The sequence below is a fragment of the Nelusetta ayraudi genome, unplaced genomic scaffold, assembly GCF_046127955.1.
Source record: "Nelusetta ayraudi isolate G7.1 ecotype Tasmania unplaced genomic scaffold, CSIRO-AGI_Nayr_v1 ptg000042l, whole genome shotgun sequence".
Taxonomy (NCBI): Eukaryota; Metazoa; Chordata; class Actinopteri; order Tetraodontiformes; family Monacanthidae; genus Nelusetta; species Nelusetta ayraudi.
Window position 1 is genome coordinate 8,771,079 of NW_027466092.1, and position 17,779 is coordinate 8,788,857.

The 17,779-nt window shown below is 41.4% G+C and overlaps 1 protein-coding gene across 3 annotated transcripts in view; it reads left to right on the forward strand.

Moving 5' to 3' along the window:
- Positions 1-17,779, forward strand: part of m1ap (meiosis 1 associated protein) — a 36,974-nt gene that overhangs the window by 5,720 nt on the left and 13,475 nt on the right. For all 3 annotated transcript variants that reach the window (XM_076034097.1, XM_076034096.1, XM_076034099.1), the window contains exon 4: positions 607-778. In XM_076034097.1, coding sequence (XP_075890212.1) covers positions 607-778 — 172 coding nt within the window. The remainder of the gene's footprint in view (positions 1-606; positions 779-17,779) is intronic.

Sequence of the window (17,779 nt, forward strand, 5' to 3'; positions counted from 1 at the left end):
TTCACAGAAATTTATGGAATGTGTGTTCCCTAAAACACAACAGTCATCCTCAAAAAGTGCTTTAATGTGGTTTTCTTTTGGCCTAATTGCCTGCAAATATGACAGCTGAAAATATGAGTTGGATCTTTTTTGTTGTCTATTCATAAATGAGCTCTGGAATGAGTTTTGGGCTGGAACAGCTGCATCGCGTTATAATTAAAATAGTCTTTTCTCTCCCTTGCACAGAGTTGTAAGCCTAATAAGTAAGTGACAAAGCTCCTGGTGCGGCCTTTAATTGTTGCCACCTAGGAACTAGCCACTGTTGGATTTATAAAAATAGATTGGAAGTGGAACACAAAAAAAGGCAAACAGTTGTGCAAAGCATGCATCATAGTGTTTTAGTAAAATGAATTATAATGCAAGCCTATATACATATAGGCTTGCATTACATATACATATACATATGTATATATATATATATATATACATATACATATACATACATATATATATATATATATATATATATATATATATATATATATATATATATATATATGTATATGTATACGTATGTATACGTATATATATATATGTTTATATGATTTATTTTAAATATTTCAACAGGTTACCATAGTCACCAGCCAGCCAGGACGGCACCTGGTCCGCCAGTTGGAGATGGGACTCAAAGACGCCGACCTGGTGTCGCTGAAACGGCTCCTGGTGGTGCAGATCTGTCACGCAGGAGACTGGGGACAAGACAGCCCTTCACCTGAGGCCCAAGACGCAGAGAGCGAAGGTCGGAAATGATTGCAATTCTATAATATTGATATTTGTGTGGCGTTGGAAACAGAAATCTATTGATATGGACAAAGCTCAACAAAGGGTGTCCTCATGGGTAAACATTAACCAAAACCAAGGTGGGAGACTCATTCTGAAAAAATAAACAAAACTGACTTACAGACCTGGATACAATGTACATGGGCCAAATAAGGCAACTCAGATGAATGAAGAACCAAAGGGAGACAAAGGCTGTGTCTCAATTCAGGCTCTGCATCCTTCGAACGGAGCGTCCTCCGTCTGAGGGAAGCGTCCTCCGAAGGACCCGGCCAAGAAGGACGAACCCAAACCTGCTTCCCCAGTAACCACATGGGACGGTCTAGCCTTCGGCGTATTTCCTGGTTTGATCATCCAATGGCATCTAACGATGCCGTTGGATGATCAAATAAGTAAAAACCCTATGTTAAAAACTGAATATTTTATGTGAAATTTCAATACTTAAATTTATACATTGTGTCTTTGCCAGTACATGCCGCTAATTTCAGCTGACTTCCCAGGATCCCATGATGCTTTGCAGCAGCTCGCAAAGCATCCTGGGATACCGAAGGACGCGAAGGATAGTGGCGGTGTATCCTTCGAAACGGCTAAAAGTAGGGCGCTTTTTTGAGAGTGCATTTGGAGCGTCCTTTGGACTTTTGGGAATTGGGACAAGCCTTTGCGCAGTGCTATGACGCAACTTCCTTTTAAATGCATACTCCGACGGACGCAGACTCTGCATTGAGACACAGCCAAGGACTATTTCTACAAGAGGGCAGGTGAACATGGTGAGAACAATCAAGGGCAGGACTGACAACGAGACACAGGTGAAAATAATGGGGCAACAAAATAGGCAGGAAAACAGGAACAGGAAGTCAAACACAGAAAACACAAGGGGAGATCATCAAAATAAAACAGGAATCACTAAAACAACCGACCATGACAATATGTTGACAAACGTTCACTCACAAGCACATCCACTGGGCAACAGTGGCAAAAGGCCCCATTGAATTACTATGAAAGCTCCTCAGGAATACCTGCAAAAGTTATTCCCTCTTATGCAAATATGTTAACGTAACCACAATATGCCCATATGGCGCATATATTTCCATAAGTACCTCCCGCTCAGAAAGAAATATGTGCTTTTCTGAAGTGGACCCTCTCAATCTGTAATTATGTCCCTCTTGAGCTTGTTGAGCACCTCCGCACAGACCCGTGTTTTTGTTACAGCCTTCATTGACCTGCTGTGTTGGACACATTTCTGGTGATCAGCCCGTGAAATTGACCTTGCCTTGACGAGAAAACATTGCAGTACGTGTCACAGTGCCACAGAGGGTAGTTTTCCAGTAATCGAGGGGACAAATTGGAAAGCCAACAAAAATAACCCCCCAAAAAAACACACACACACAACCTCCTCATTAGAGGTAATTATATATATTTTCTGCAATGTAGTGTGGTCTGAGGGTGTAGAGTGTGGACTGGATAGAAATTACAGAGGATAAGATCACCCAGTGATACAGACAGTGAGGCAAAAACAGGAAGAAACACCATATAAGGTTGAACATGAAGCAACTCCAGTTGTTCCCTTGTCGTGCAACGCTTTCCTCACAAAGTGACCTGTTTTTCTCAAAGTGCTGAGATGTGATGTGCTTTGTGATTATTGTGATGTTTGGCTTTTGCATCACATGGCACAGTTATGTCAGTTATGTAATCCCATTCCACTAAGAGTCACCCCTTTTTGTCGTTCTTTTTTCTAATGTAACAGAAAATAAACAGTCCAAAAAAAAAAGCAACCAACAGCAACCAGCAAACAACTCCCCACCCAGAAGCGGAGGCAAATGGAGAGTTGTTTGAATGTAATTAATGCAGATAAAAAAAAAGCTCAACCCAGTGGGTCCCCGCTGCTCTATATGCAATTTTAATATATGATCTGTAGTGAAATATGATGAATTTCTCCCAGTTGCCTGCACATAAACCCTGCTCTTGGTCTGTTTAGTGCTTCTTGAAGGCATGTTGGCTGTTTTGAACTTGCCTTTCAAAGAAAACATTCTCAATGGCAGGGAAGTAAGCCCTAAAACATTAAAGGGTTTATCCTTGAGGAGCAAGTACCGGTATATCTTTTCTTAATTTGGTCTTCATTTCAGTAAAGTTAAACAAAACCACCAGAAAACAAAGAACAATCACACTGACAGTTCAGTGTTTATTAAAAGCCTTATTTTCCTGTTTTACAGGACTTTTTTCTGATTTTAATCTCCGGTGCAGAATCTCCAACTGGTAATAACAGATATGAAAACAGAATGTGTAAAGAAAACACTTTCACCTCGAGGCCTTGAGTCCCTCACATAAAGCAGTCCACATTGGATGCCTTTGTCATAGAGCTGTAGCTTTACTTGAAAAGGCCAGAAGCCAAAAAAATATGGATTTTGGCGAAAGCAAGAAAAATATGAAGGGTCAAGGAGCCACTCCCCTGAACTACATTAGACATGGGAAGTTTGCTTCATATCCTCGACTGTCATATCACTGACTGTGGCTGCTTATTTCAGTGGGTCTAAAGCCCGCAATTAGTGACAGCGGCCCGGTGGTAGAGCGGTCGCCTTGAGACAGTAGGTCCCGGGTTCGATCATCAGCAAGGTCACAGCACAAAGCAGAGCATGGGAATGAATTTGCTGCGTCGACCTCTGCAGGGAACAGCCAGCAGGATTTGTTCTCCTTTTAGTGTGCAATTAAAGAGATGCCATTAGCCCAAGCTGTGCACGAGGCCACGCCCTCTGCAGCTGCCGTAATGCCACCGGGACGTGATCGCCGCGTTCCCTCACCGCATCGCCAAAGTGTTTGTAGCACAGAGAAAACATAATTGTCACTTGAGCTCTTTGATAGTCCGGCCCGCTGCCTCTTAATTATGTCACTGCCTCTGGTGCTGCCGCAACGCCAGTGTCCCACTTGAAGCGGATCATTAGGACGGGCTGCACTCCACGCCGGGGAAAACGTTACACTGCCACGCTGTGTTTGTGGTCCTCCAAACGTGGAGGTGGCTCAGCGTTTAAATATTCTCATCCGCGGCAGTTTGACAGGAACGGGGGCTTTCTTCTCTTTCGTCAGTGGAACAAAAGCATCAGCTTCAATACGCATTTCTGTGTGGCTTCCGCCACCTTCTGTTTTTTCCATAAATACAAAATGGTTTAGCTCAAAGACTCCGAAACACAACAAACAGCACAAAAGTTCCTTTGTTTTCCCGTTTGCTAATATGCCCAATGGGAATTACTTTGTTTGGAAGCGGCGTCAAAAAAGGAGTGAATGAGGCACCACGCAGTCAGTGTAAAACCCTCTGGAGTTTACTTTACACCATTTCAGTGGTTTCCACTGAAAAATGCAAACAACTTGGGAGACATTCTGTGCAAATCAGCCACAGCAGGCAGAAGGAAATGGTGTTAATTCTGCATCCAAGAGTTACGCTGACTCCTTAGTTCATTTGGCCGGAGACTGACACTGGCTTGACTGAAAGATAAGAGGTTTAACTGTCTAGCCAGGCTGAATTCTACTCAGACGACCTGGCTGTTGGCTGCAGTCCCGAAATTGTGTTTAAAAATAGGTTGCGTTCCCTATACAATTCTTCTAAGCTCTGAGAACTGTTGACAAGTCAAGGCACCAGGTGAGTCAACGCTCCCATTAATTGGAGCATAAAGGGAGATTGAGACCAAGTATGTTTGGCCACACCCAGCTCCTGCTGCTACAGACAGCAAATTAAAGGAAGGCCCGAGAAATTTTCACAAAAGTCTGAGACAAACCACAGCATTTTTTATAAAGGTTACATTACAAAATATTAAGTAGAGCGGTATTAAGGCAATAGCTGCTCTTAGCTTTCATTGTTTCTGAACAATATTATTTTTTAAACTGATAAATTAACAATATGATGCTGATTATTTGCTATAATATAGAAACTCAGTTGCTGAAATCTGGAAGTGTAGTAAAAAAAAAAAAAAAAAAAAGAGCTCTGGATGTATGAAGATGGGCCTTAGAGTTGGGTTGACATTTTATACTTTTACAAAGGTCTGTAATAATTGCTTTTGTACCCCCTCCTGAGAGGTGAGCAGCCTGTGTTCAGATAATTGCAGGTTTTTACTCCACAAACAGAAAACCATGGCCACTGCGTGCAAGCCAATTTGGGAGTAACATTTAAACTTTAACATTTCTATTATCCTAAAATGAACATTTAGCACTCAGTTCAAATTCAGAACACATCTTAGTCTTGACTCAGCACCTCAAATTTGAAACAGTGTTTTGGATGCCAGCTGCCTCCCTCATCATCCAGAATGAGGACTACATATTCTTTCATTGCCTGGTTGTAGAAAACTAATGTGTGTGTGTGTGTGTGTGTGTGTGTGTGTGTGTGTGTGTGTGTGTGTGTGTGTGTGTGTGTGTGTGTGTGTGAGTGGGGGGGTCCTGATCTTCAGCCAGATTGCACCAAAAACACGGCTTTGAGGGAGCATTCCTTCTTCCTTGGGCTGGTTCCCAATTCTGGAAGAATGGAAGAATGGAAGCTGTGGAATCTGGAATGGAAGCTGTGTGAGCAAGGACTTGTAGCTGAGCATCAATTCTATTACTTTTGAATAACTGCTGTTGGCATGTGCTGGTCAAACTGCACGTTGAAAAATGTCAGACCACTGTAAAAAAAATTACATGAATACATGAATAAAAAATAAATGAATACATTTTCTGGCTTTGAAGGGTTAAGACAGTGGTTTGGTGTCAAAGGTTTGTCTACAAAGGCAAGTAAATTGTTTTTCTTTGTTTTAGTGTAAAGGCTAATGCACCCTGTTTTTGTTGAGACTCAGTGAGAATGCTCTTCTGTTTTTGTTGAGACTCAACCAGAATGCTCTTAGATCCCATGCTATTGCATGACTGTTTGGGTTTGTGTCAAAAAGAAATGCTTTTTGCCTGCAAGGTTTCTTTTACAAGTACAAAGTTTTCGCATCTGTGTTTGTAAAGGCCAGTGCCTTGTTAGAATCTTGTTTTTGTTGATACTCAACCAGAGTGGCCCTTGAATCCTAAAGCGTTGTGCAACCCAACAATCTGGGGAGAAAACAGAGAATTAGTTTCATGGGGGGAAAAAAGGAGAGACCTGGAGATGATCGTGTCAGCAGCGATTTGGGGCTTTTTCTCGTTGCATTTGAAGAGACAAGTTATTGACTGAACTGCATTCAACAAGTGGTCAAACACTGGACGCAGCTCATTCTGATGAAGTGCTGGCAACAAATTGTATTGCTGTCATTTGTCTAAAGATATGTGGGGGGAAAAATTCAGCATGGATTGTTTTTTATCTTCTTTGCTATAAAGTTGAATTGAAATGCAACAACAACAACTAATGGATTGCATAAGCGGTGCAGCACCCAGAAAAATGATCCTGGTGAGTCACACATGCCTAGTTGATTAGCTGCTCCTCTGATTGAAGTCAGTGGTATATAAGGTGGCTTAAAGACTACATTCACCTTACACAATATCTGTTTTTGCAGGTTTTTCTTACATTTATCATTATTTATTTATTTCGATTGTTGCATGCAATGTTTGAGTCCCGGTTCACCTCACAGCAAGAAGGTCGCTGGTTTGATTCCCAGGCCCGGGCCCTCTCCGTGTGGCGTTTGGATGGTCTCCCTGTGTTTGCATGAGTTCTCGCCAGGTTCTCTGGCCTCCTTTCACAGTTCAAAGTCATGCACGTGAGCTGAATTAGGAACTCTAAATTGTCCGTAAGTGGGAGTGCAAGTGGTTGTTTGTCTTTCAACGTGGTCCTGTTCTAAAGTGGCGATTTTATCCAGGGTGTAACACCAGGTCAGGCCAGAATCAGGTGTAGAAAATGAATAAATGAATGCTAAGTAACATCTAAACAAGAACTCTGTGTTAATAAATGCATATTTAATTATCAGGCGCACGCACACACGCAATTGTGCAACTGTCCCTGAAATAAAGTAAAACAGAAGTTTTTGTCCATAATTCTGTATCATTTTATATATATACATATTCGTCCTAATTGCACTTCGGGGAAGAATTTTTTTTTTTTTCTGAATCTAATTCTCAATATGTCTGTGCATGCCATCTGTTGCACAGACATGACTTTTCCCTCTGAGCTTTATTATCAGCCCATCATTTAGCCTGCTGTCACAGTTGTAATTTCCAAAAGCATGCATCATGCAGCGTGGCTTCCTTATTTGGTATTCCAAGTGCGCGCCATAAACACAGTTGAGCAGAAACAGACACGGGCGGCAGACACGATGTAGATTTGGTCTGTAGACGGGATAATGAGCTCTAAAAGAGGCATCTGATGCACCCTTTTTAGGAGTGAGCGTATGACATTTTGCGAGGTCATTGTCATTTAAGGGGGACACCCACTGCGATGAAGGGATCTTTAGAGCCGCTGCAGTGCATTGATTTCAGAAGCCTTCGTATTGTTGGCTCACTGATGCCAAGTTATCACTATAGAAGAGATTTAGAGAGGTTTGTTAACAGGAAACAGAGCTGCGTCAGACTGATATACACACAAAATATACAGTCTACGACTAATGTCTAAAAGTTGATGAACAGCTAGATATTATGGATCGCTATCAACACATTCTGCGGTAAATGGAGTTGCATTGTGGCGCTACAGTCAAGTTTTAATGAGAGCTTTGTCTCCTTTTTTAGTGTTATTAGGATTCTGTTGAAAGCGGTGTCTCACGTCTCTGTTAGATATCTGGAACTGACCGTCTGCTAATGATTTCTCTTTGATTTTTAAATGGCTGGATCCCTTGAATGGTGTTGGTGCACAGAGCGGGCATGGAGCTGCTGTACAAAGATATTCTTGTGGCAGAAAATGTCTTACGCCGGGAGATTCACAGCAGGAGTTTGCTTGTGAAGGATTCCAATGCAGAGGCTGTTTTACAATCGCAGATAGACATCCCCGCTGAGCCGCTTCAAAAAAATATATCAATACCTGACAGGCTATGCCTGGTTTCTGTGGCGGGGATTTTTTTCTTTCTTTTTTTTTTTTTTCAAACTTTCTGAAGTATCTTGACGCCACGCAATGCTGTGATGTTTCCGGATCAATAAACCACTTTTTTTGTAATGTAGTTCACGTCACTTGTAATGGAATGTGACACCATTCCTACATGGAAACGTACCCCATCATTATTGATCGTGGAAACTGTCTCGGGCAGTTATGGTGAATTTTCGTAGTTTGCCTTTATTTCTTTCTCTGTTTATCCCAACCGTTGCGTCAGCTGAAAAATGTGAATACATTGTGTCATGTTTGAAAACAGAGCAGCGTTTTATTAAATGGGTCTGCACATGCGTTCGATGATGCAAAACCATGGTCGCATGTGCTCAAAGACGATTCCTGACCTACATCCAGCGCCGTTCCGATTCTCTCATCCTTGACATCCTAGTGGCGTTTGGGTACACATGTAATAACCATCAATGAGTCAGGGCATGTACACATGGTTCCCCAGCAGCGTAATCTGATGCACTGCATTGCTAAGAGTGTGACCAAACATGTTTGTTAGGAAAACATTCTATACTTTATGAATCATAATTTCCTTACATTAAGGTGTCAATTTTCCTGAACATCTGTGCTGCACAAGGATGCAGTGGTTAATTGCTGAGCGGGTAGCGGAGAAAAGAAACGTCTGCGCCACACTGATAAAGCTCTTCAGCAGACTTTGTGCATCATGATGAGCTGCAGCCTTTGCACGTCAGCCAAGACCTGACTGGGGTTCTCTGTCAGGTGGCATGACAGATTTTTTTCAGTACGTGACAATTGGAATGGGAACGCGGTTGCAGTAACCAACTCCCGTCAGAAATTCTTAAAATCAAAACATTGCAAATCCAGTTTTACCACACAGGGAATTTTTCTCACCTTGAAACACAGTCTTTTTTTTCCCCCTCTCACCCAGTTTTAAAGCAGGTAGATATTTGAATCGCAAAAGGAGGCAGCCAGAATACCTGCGCAAAGTATGACGAAAGACATTATTAACACAACCTGGACGTGCCTGGACAGAGCAGATTTAGTGGACACTCACATGCCACAAATATCCAGTCCTTGTTATTTCAATATACAGAGAAGAAGTCACATTTGAGATGCTAAACATGGTAAACTTGTTTTAAATGGAAGCAACTCCAATACCAAAAATTTGAGTAATGTAATCGTTTTTGACAGTTAATTTCGCAGCCAAATACACACACACACAAACACACACACACACGGAATCATGAAACATAGGACGTGATGTTATACTGTCCGTTGTGCCAATGGATGGTATTCACACAAGGTTTGTCTTGATGTCAACTGTGGCATGGGAGTTGCAACTCCAACATAGAGAGAATGTGATTTCAGGACACCAGACATTTTGGGACACCAGGAAATACTCATGAATGGGCCTGGGTCATGTTGATGTTGTATGAGCCCAGCAAGGGTCTTTCCGCTTCATTCATATCCACTGGCTGCTTTTTTTTGGCCACGTCAGAGATAGAGCTAACTGTCTACCGCAGAGCCTGTCCATGTATACCAAGATCTTTCAGCAGCCTGATGGTGAAAGAAGCCACAAAACCTCTGCATCCCACTTCAACCGGATAGACTTTGGCATTCCATCCTAGCTGTTAAGCCTTCGTTTTACTCTGAAAGGCTTCTGCGAGACACACACACACACACACAAGAATCCATTCTATCTCACAAGATTGTTTCCAAACATCGGACCTTCAACGATCTTGACTTGACAGTTTGAAATTCTAGTTATCACGGTTGAGTTTCACACTCACAAGGGGATGCATTTACCTTTGTGTTACCTGTAAGAATAATGTATTTTTCAGAAGTTCATTGTCGCTCTTTGGCGCGCTGACTAGCGTGAGAATTGTGAAAGTCCCTGCTCCAAATTTGCATATAGAACTGATACATTGCATCGTTTGACCTTATTCTGAATGCATCATCCCTAGAGAAATACTGTTTTTATAGTGCGTGTGTGGGTGTGTGGGTGTCTCTGTGTGTGTGTATTGTTTTGGGGTTTTTATTTTTTCAGCCTTTTTCCTGATATTTCTCCATAATAAGGAAGTGTATTATGTATATCCCTGCGATGCCTGCCTCTCAGATCTTCCTGTAAATCCCCTTTAAATGGCTGCCAAAACCTGTCACCTCGTCAGCGTATTTGAATAACTTCGCATCACCTGCCAGCTTTGTCAAGGCATTCATTCCTTTCAAATATGTGTCTCAAAGTGACAGCGCCGTCACTCCATCCACAAAAACAACTCCGGTCCCGAAATCCAAATTCATAATGACAGTCATTATTCTATTCAAACGTTGTCCACAAATGACTTTTGCTGGGATTACTCCTGGAACTTGTTTATTGTCCCGCCATGGATTTGCAATGCCATATAGCCTCTATAGCCTCTATAGCTTTACAGCTTCTATAGATCAGGTCTGAGCTTTCAGAGTTTCAGAGTAAATAGTAAGTTTAAGCGCTGACCCTCAGCAAACAGTTTTGATGGTAGTTTCATAACACAGTATTGAATACTGGGTGTGTGTTCTCCCATGTGTCTCTTCCTCAGTTGACTTTCTCTCCATTGAGAAGAATTTCAACTCATCTAAAGTTGCAAACAGTTGTTTATACATCATCGCCTTAATATTATCGACTTCACAATTCATGTTGGTGGCACCTGGCCCAGTTACTTTAAGTTACAGTTACAGCCTTGTGTTTGCTCTTCATCAATATCAGTATACTGTACATACATACATACATATTAACATTGACATCATGTTAATGCTCTGCATGCTGTGTTCACTTCCAGCAGAGATGTAAACCATCTGGCGCATTCAGATTAAAAAAAAAAAATTGAAGGAGCTGCAGTATTATAACGACTTGATAATTGGTCCAGCGTGTCTAATTAATGAGTAACGTATCAGCTTTAAATGTCTCAAAATTGCTGTCAATCCATATTTGGAGTGGCTGTTAAGAATCTTGTGAGTGCACATAGTTGCTCAAGTCAAACAACTGTTCCTGTTTGATGCGAAGGCGCAGAGGCGTGCCGAAAGCAGACTCGTAGCTCGGACAAATACTTCTTTCAAATGGACACCCCATCAGCACTTGGTGGATCAGCAACAGAAAAGGATTATAGCCCATTATATCTCCCTAATCCTCTCCCTCCTCCTGCAAGCTCCATCTTTCCTCCCTTTCTTCTCCCATCGCTCCCTCGGCGTTTTCCCCTGCAGATACTTCCATTCTCGTCCTGTCACTGTGTCCAGTTTGTACCAGAGATAAGTCCTTCTAACAAGGGACAGATTATGACTAAGAGACTGTGTTTTTGTGTTTATGCAATTGTGTGCGCATGTGTCTGTTTCTTCACCCCTGCTTTTTGTTTATGCATATTTCCTGTATGACTGAGTTTCCATGACTTAACTATCAGCTCCTGCACATCTCTACTCTTTGTGTCGTTTTACATCTGCGTGTGGCCCTCAATAATGTTATCGTCCTGTATGATTTTTTATTTTTTTTTACTATTTCTCCCAGTCAAACTCTGCTTCACAGGATCTGCCTCGCTCCATCAAAGCGTAAGAGGGAGATGAGAGGGCTTTTTCCTCCTCTCCTTCTTTTCTCTCTTCACCCTAATTACATTCCACTCCTCCTCCGCCTCCCTTTTCCTCTCCTGCGATGTCTCTTTTTAGGGGGGAGTTCACCGGAGAAAATTCTCTGGTATGTTCCTTGTCTCTCCACCCGCATACTTTACAGATATTCTGTGCACTTTCCCATTTCCTGTCTGCTTTTATCTAAATTCCCAATTCATTCCTCTTGTGCGACCTCAGATCCATGATGTCTTAATCCGGTTCATTCCACGTTTCCAACAAAATTGAAATTTATCTTCAGGGTGGATCTTCTTTTAGAATTAAAATCTTTTTTTCTTCAAAAACCTACTTTCATCCACATCTATAAGTGGGATGAACAGAATATACCTACAATATGAAATTACGATATATTTAGCACCCCAAGGCTGCTGCTGTCATTCATGCGATGGAATAACATAAAACAGTGCAAAAATAGAAGTGAATGCAGCTATCTCAAGGAAACTGAATCAAACATTTTTTTTACATTAAAATTCATACTTCAAGGAGCCTGTTTTTAGCTTCTATATACTGTATCTCTTTAGGTTTTGTGTGTGTATTCTGCCAAGATTGCGGATTATGTTATGTAATCACGTTATCTGGTGAAATGGCTGCAGTTTTTTGGGGTGTGTTTTTGAGATAGCAGTCACAAAGTGAATAGCACCTCTTGTTTAGAAGGGTTTTCATTCTCTTTAGGAAAACTTAAGCAGCGTTCCGGCACCCCACACAGTTTCACACAGATCTGCATCCATCCCATAAATCCGTTTTGAGCCGCAGGAATAATGGCGCCGGGGAAGAAGTGCATCCCTTGAAAGAATGATTATAATCCAGTGGCCCACAGCCAAGAATTATAAAGACGAGGGACCCAAGTTGCCATAAGTTTGCACTCTCTCTCTTCTTGTATTACATTACAACAAGGATGTGAAATTTCGTTTATATCCGGAGGCGACTCACTTTCCCTGCGTGGTGGTTTGAGACCAACAGAGCAGAAAGTCAGGAGTGTTTTTCTTAAAATGGTGGCGCAGCAATAATCCTTGTGGTCGTATCAACCTTGGTTATTCAGGCGGTGAAGAATCAACATGATTAAAACCCTGATGGAAAAGAGTCCTGTTGCTGGTCACCCAATGAAATAAGAGGTTTCATAATTCAATACAAGCCCAAGCAACACTTTCCTTCCTGATATTTATACTTTATTTTTTACAGTGAGCTAATCATAAACTTGTGCACTCTGAAAATAGCAGCAGTATTTCTCCAGATTTTGAGCTGAAGCATTACTTGAAAAGTAGAATTAGTCTAATTCTTTTACAACATGTACAGTTATACCTCCAAACCTTCGATTTATTTGGGAAACTAAATAAATCAAAGGTTTATTAAAAGTCTTTATCATGAACCAAAGAAAAACCTTCAATGATAAATGAGCTAGTCATGACAGTTTAAATGCAACTTCTAGCTTCATTAAGATTTATCATTGAAAGTCCTACCTCTAGTCATGACATTAACAAACGTCTGTATAATATCCAGGTATTGCTACAAATGTAATTTAAAAAAAATTAAAAATGTACTTATTCATTTCAAGTGTTTCAAAACTAAACATAAAGTGAAACTAATGTATTTGAATACTGCCAACACATTTTGCCACTGCGATCTAATAATATTTTCAGTGTGTACAGCTTCCAGCTTTCACTCACCATCACACCACACCTTCCCATCATTACCTGAGCAGACATCTTATCCTGCGGATTCCCAGAGGACAGTATTTTTAATCAATCTGGAAATTTCACAGGATTCCACAACGAATCAGCCTCCTTTATGGAATAAGTGGCAGGAGGTCTGAAAGAGAGAAGCTTCATGCTGTTCTGAAAAACCACAGAAGAAAGCCAGGCCCAAAAAGACCCTATGAGTTGTAAACAATGGCCACTGCTAAACAGATTAGCGTGCATGCTGCCAGAGTGGCAGTTTTATCAGAACTGGACAGCATTTTCTGCTTTATAAGTGGAACAAAATTGACACAGAAGGCTTATTCAGTGGGCAACATTGCTTCTGGCTTCACTCTGGACTGTTTTTAGCGACAGTTCCATTGAACTTTATCACACATGCAACAGCCACAGCGCATTGACACGCAACTCATGTGTTGCCACAAATCTGCTACCCTTGAACTGGACACATATCCAATTCCAAGTTTTACATCGCCATTGTAAACGCTTTCAATGGGCTCTTTACTAAAATAATAAATTTGGCGGCTCCAGCAGACTTTGGCCACATTAGATCTGATGTGTGCAATTGCAGCATTAGTTTATCATTTTTAATGTTAGCTTCTTCAGTGGGGGCGTCCCGGTGGTGTTAACGTTGTTACCTCACAGAAATTAGTACATTATGGTTTCGAGGGCAGAAGTAACGGTTGTAGAAAACAAAACTTCTTCGGTAGCTCGATATGGTTTCATATTGCCAGACATTGCAATTCAAGTTCAACCAGCCTGTTTTTTTAACGCTGCTACCTGCAGCTTTTGGACTAGTTGCAGGTTGCCACATGGACAATATCGATGAGGCTTGCTTAAATGAATTGACACAAATTGAATTTCTTAAATAAACTGACATCATTAATACTTGCTTATCAAATGAACTTCTCTATCCTTAATGTAAGCAACCCACTTTTTGCACACACATACATATTCAAAACCAATTTATTATGCAGGCCTGATGAATTAAGGCACACAGTGTGCTGTGGAGGGATGACGGGGAAATTATTAAGCTGTAGTCATTTAAAATTCCCTTGAATTTTTCTCTCGCCAGCTATTTGTAGTCGTGTTGTTCAAAAGAAAAGTTTGGAATGTTATCATGATTTATATTTCTGTGCGTACGGCCTTGCTGTAATGAGAGAATGTTATTGGTGGCGCTCCAGTGTGAACTTCACTCCCGCAGGACGTCAATAAACACCACTCCTGCATTTTTGTCTAATAGATCCGGAGTAAAAACAGCTTTCCACTTGAATTCTTTCTTCTCAGCTACTGTTAATACCACACACACTCTCACACACACACACACACCTGCAATCATTCACCCTCTCTTTCCCTCAGTTTGTTTTCCATTTCAGTCAGCGAGTTCACTTCAGCGCATGGTGGGTAAGTGCGGAGGAAACCACACCCAGACTGAGTGACAGGCTCACACACATAGATGTAAAGATGTTTGACAGGAAAGACGCTGCTCACTTACACGCCTCGCATCCTGACCTGTTAGCGCCATTAAATGAATGTAAATAAGATGAGAACTTGCCTTTTTTTCATTCTCATTTCTTTGTTGACTTGATTAAACACCCCCCCAGCTGCCACACACACACACACACACACACACACACACACACACACACACACACACACACACACACACACACACACACACACACACATCAACACGCACTCTGTGGCAAGGTCAGGCTGTTCACACCCCTGTGTGACGGTGGAAGAGCAGCAGGTGGCCGCACAGATGGAGACAGGCATCACTCATCACACCAGGATATGGAACCTATTAGTCTCACACTGTGAGGCGGCCGGTTGCGCTGCCACACTGACACGGTTGCACTTGCAAATTTCGGGAATCCAAACCCTTCAAAAACATCTCTTTTGTCACTTCACTTTTGAGTCCGACAGTCATGTTTTTAACATTGCAATTACAGTCAGCCTCAAAATATCTAGTTCTGCAGTTGCCGAAGACAAAAGAACAACAGAGGGCCACACTGGCAGCAAGAGGAAGAGGGTTTGAACACTTTAAAGGAAAGGAAAGGCTTCCAGTTCACAGCCCAAAGGTGATTTGGATTTTCTCCAGCGACAAGGTTGTAAGATTGGAACGTTTGATCCTCCTCTGTGGCTGTTTGTGTTTACAGTGCTTTTAGACCTGCAGTAAAAGTTGAGCTGAGGCACGATGGCTGAAAATCTCTTGGGACAGCTTGGGAAGCAAGGGGAGTAAAGATGTGGCCATTGAATTAGAGGTGATAAAAGTGCTGTTCATTACCATGAACATGAAAAGAACTTTCATCTTTCATTTTAAAACACATCAGTCACTGTGGAGGTTTCCGGACCCTTTATATAAATGCACTGAAGTGCAGTTTCTGACAAGCCTCCTATAAAGCTGCCATTCGCTCAAAGTCTGTGTCCTTTTTTTGGCCTTTTTAAACTATTTTAAAGTTGGTGATGCTGTCATTTTAGCTCCGTGTCTTTCCTGGTCTGGGCCATCGTGTGGCCTTTCCCATTATCAGTAGAGATTTGAAAGCAATACAGATATACTAACATAATCAAGCCACTAAGTCTTTTTCTTGTTTGGCCCAATCATACTTGCCTTGCTAAAGAATGATTAAAGCCTGAGCTTTTCAAGATGGATCTTTCATCTGCTTTCACAGATTGAACTGATAGTACACCCGCAACTGAAATTTCACCCAGTTGATGCTCTCCACTGTGTTGTAGGAACCCTTTGATTACGTTCTCAAATGTGAAAATGAGTTTCATGGGTGGAAACAACTCCTTCCAATGGAAGTTCTCTAGCCATGCTTCCAGCATCGTGAAACAACAGAAAATAATTAGGGTTGGGGATGGGGTTGACTGACTTGACTGGTTAGGGTGATGTGGAAATGCGAGAAAAGTGCTTCCGTTACACTTTTGTTTTAAAAACCTTTTAGCGATATTTGAGAGATTTTTCAAAATTTAGGTGTTTCATTACCAGTTTTTTATTGCGATATTTAGGTTTTGCGCAGTTCTAGGGGTCATGGAAACGCAGCTACTGTCACCATTAGAAAAATTGGATGCCCAAACAGTTTGAAGATGTTTCGATTTTATCTTATCTGTTGTTTCTTCTCTCTCAACATTCATGGATATAATGTAACCCAATATCTGTTTAGTGGAATTCAGCAAAAAAAAATGGATGGATGGATGGATGGATGGATGGATGGATGGATGAATATAAAATCCCAGAATGCTAAAAAAAAATAATAAAATAAAATAAAAAATTAGTCAAGTCTTTACCATGGCTATGGAAAGTATAAATTAGATGGAATGTATTTGTTGGGTGAACTCTAATGTAATACAGTAGCAAAATCTGATAAAGCAGTCACATAATGGTGCCTCCATGCCTCCCACCCTTCTGTTTATCACTTATTTTTGTTTTTGACTGTACTGATGACAGTCAGATGACAGTGCTGCTTTTTCCTCCCCCATCCTCTTGTCCTTTTTCAAGTGTCCCTTCGTCTTAATTGGCTGCGTGACCCCGCGCATCACTTCAGCAGAAGTGACTGCAAAGGCAATTAGGTCGCACAGCCGACGCTCTGTCGAGGGTCCGTGATTCCGGACCAGATGATCAATGTCCTGTTTGTCTCACTCCCAAACAACATCAATGAGCTATTCATCACTGGCTCTCATGCAGACACGCTGACAGACAAGGACAGTGTGTATCATCGGTCTTGGACTGACTGAAATATGGATGCTAGAGGGAAATTCTAGAGAGCCGTGTCCTTCACGTTAATGTACACTCTTTGACAATTTTATGAGGTGGATTTCACATTGTTACCTTCTTTCCAAGCAAGCGGTAATCTATTTAGACCCTTCATTTTTTTTTTGAAAGAACTTCATTAGCTTTTATGTGTTGTTTTTGCTGCATGTCATGCTTGTTTTTTACTGCTATCTTATTCATTAAGTAGTGAGCAGCATTTGATCAAAATCCAGACTGATTATGAACTTGAAACTTTTGGCCTAATGTTCAGATACCCACTATTTTCTTATGCAAGCACATCATTTCCCCCTGCTATAACTCAGTTGCTTTGCAAACCACTTCAAAACCATTAGAAAAGATTAAAGCCAACCAAAAGAACTCCTTACAATTAATGATTGTATGTAGAAAACATGTGAAGGATGATCTCTCAGGAGGAGTTAGACAATATGATTATTTGATGCATTAGAAGCACTATGTTGCACAGTGTCCATTATCCGTATCGGGCCATCTAAATGAGTTGAAACAAGGCCAAAGAACAGAGCACTGCCTCCCTTCACTGCGACTGCATTAGCTCTTAGCCACACTAATTTCCCTGCGCTGTATAATGTTACAGTGGTCGATGGCCGTGAGGATGGTGCACTTCCTAATGCACGGAGGGAAGAGTGAGGCATTAGTGGGCGCGGGCTGGGGGTGAAGGAAAGGGTCAGCAAGAGAGATAACATGTGGATGGGCTTTTATACGAAGACTCTCAAAGGCAGGAAGACTGTAGTTACATCTTGCAAGACATTAGTCACTTAAACGCTCACATAGAAAAATAAGAAGGCCATCTAACTGGAATTTCAACAGGTTTTGCGCAATTTCAACAAGAATTGCGCAAAAACAATTTCGACATGCATGTGA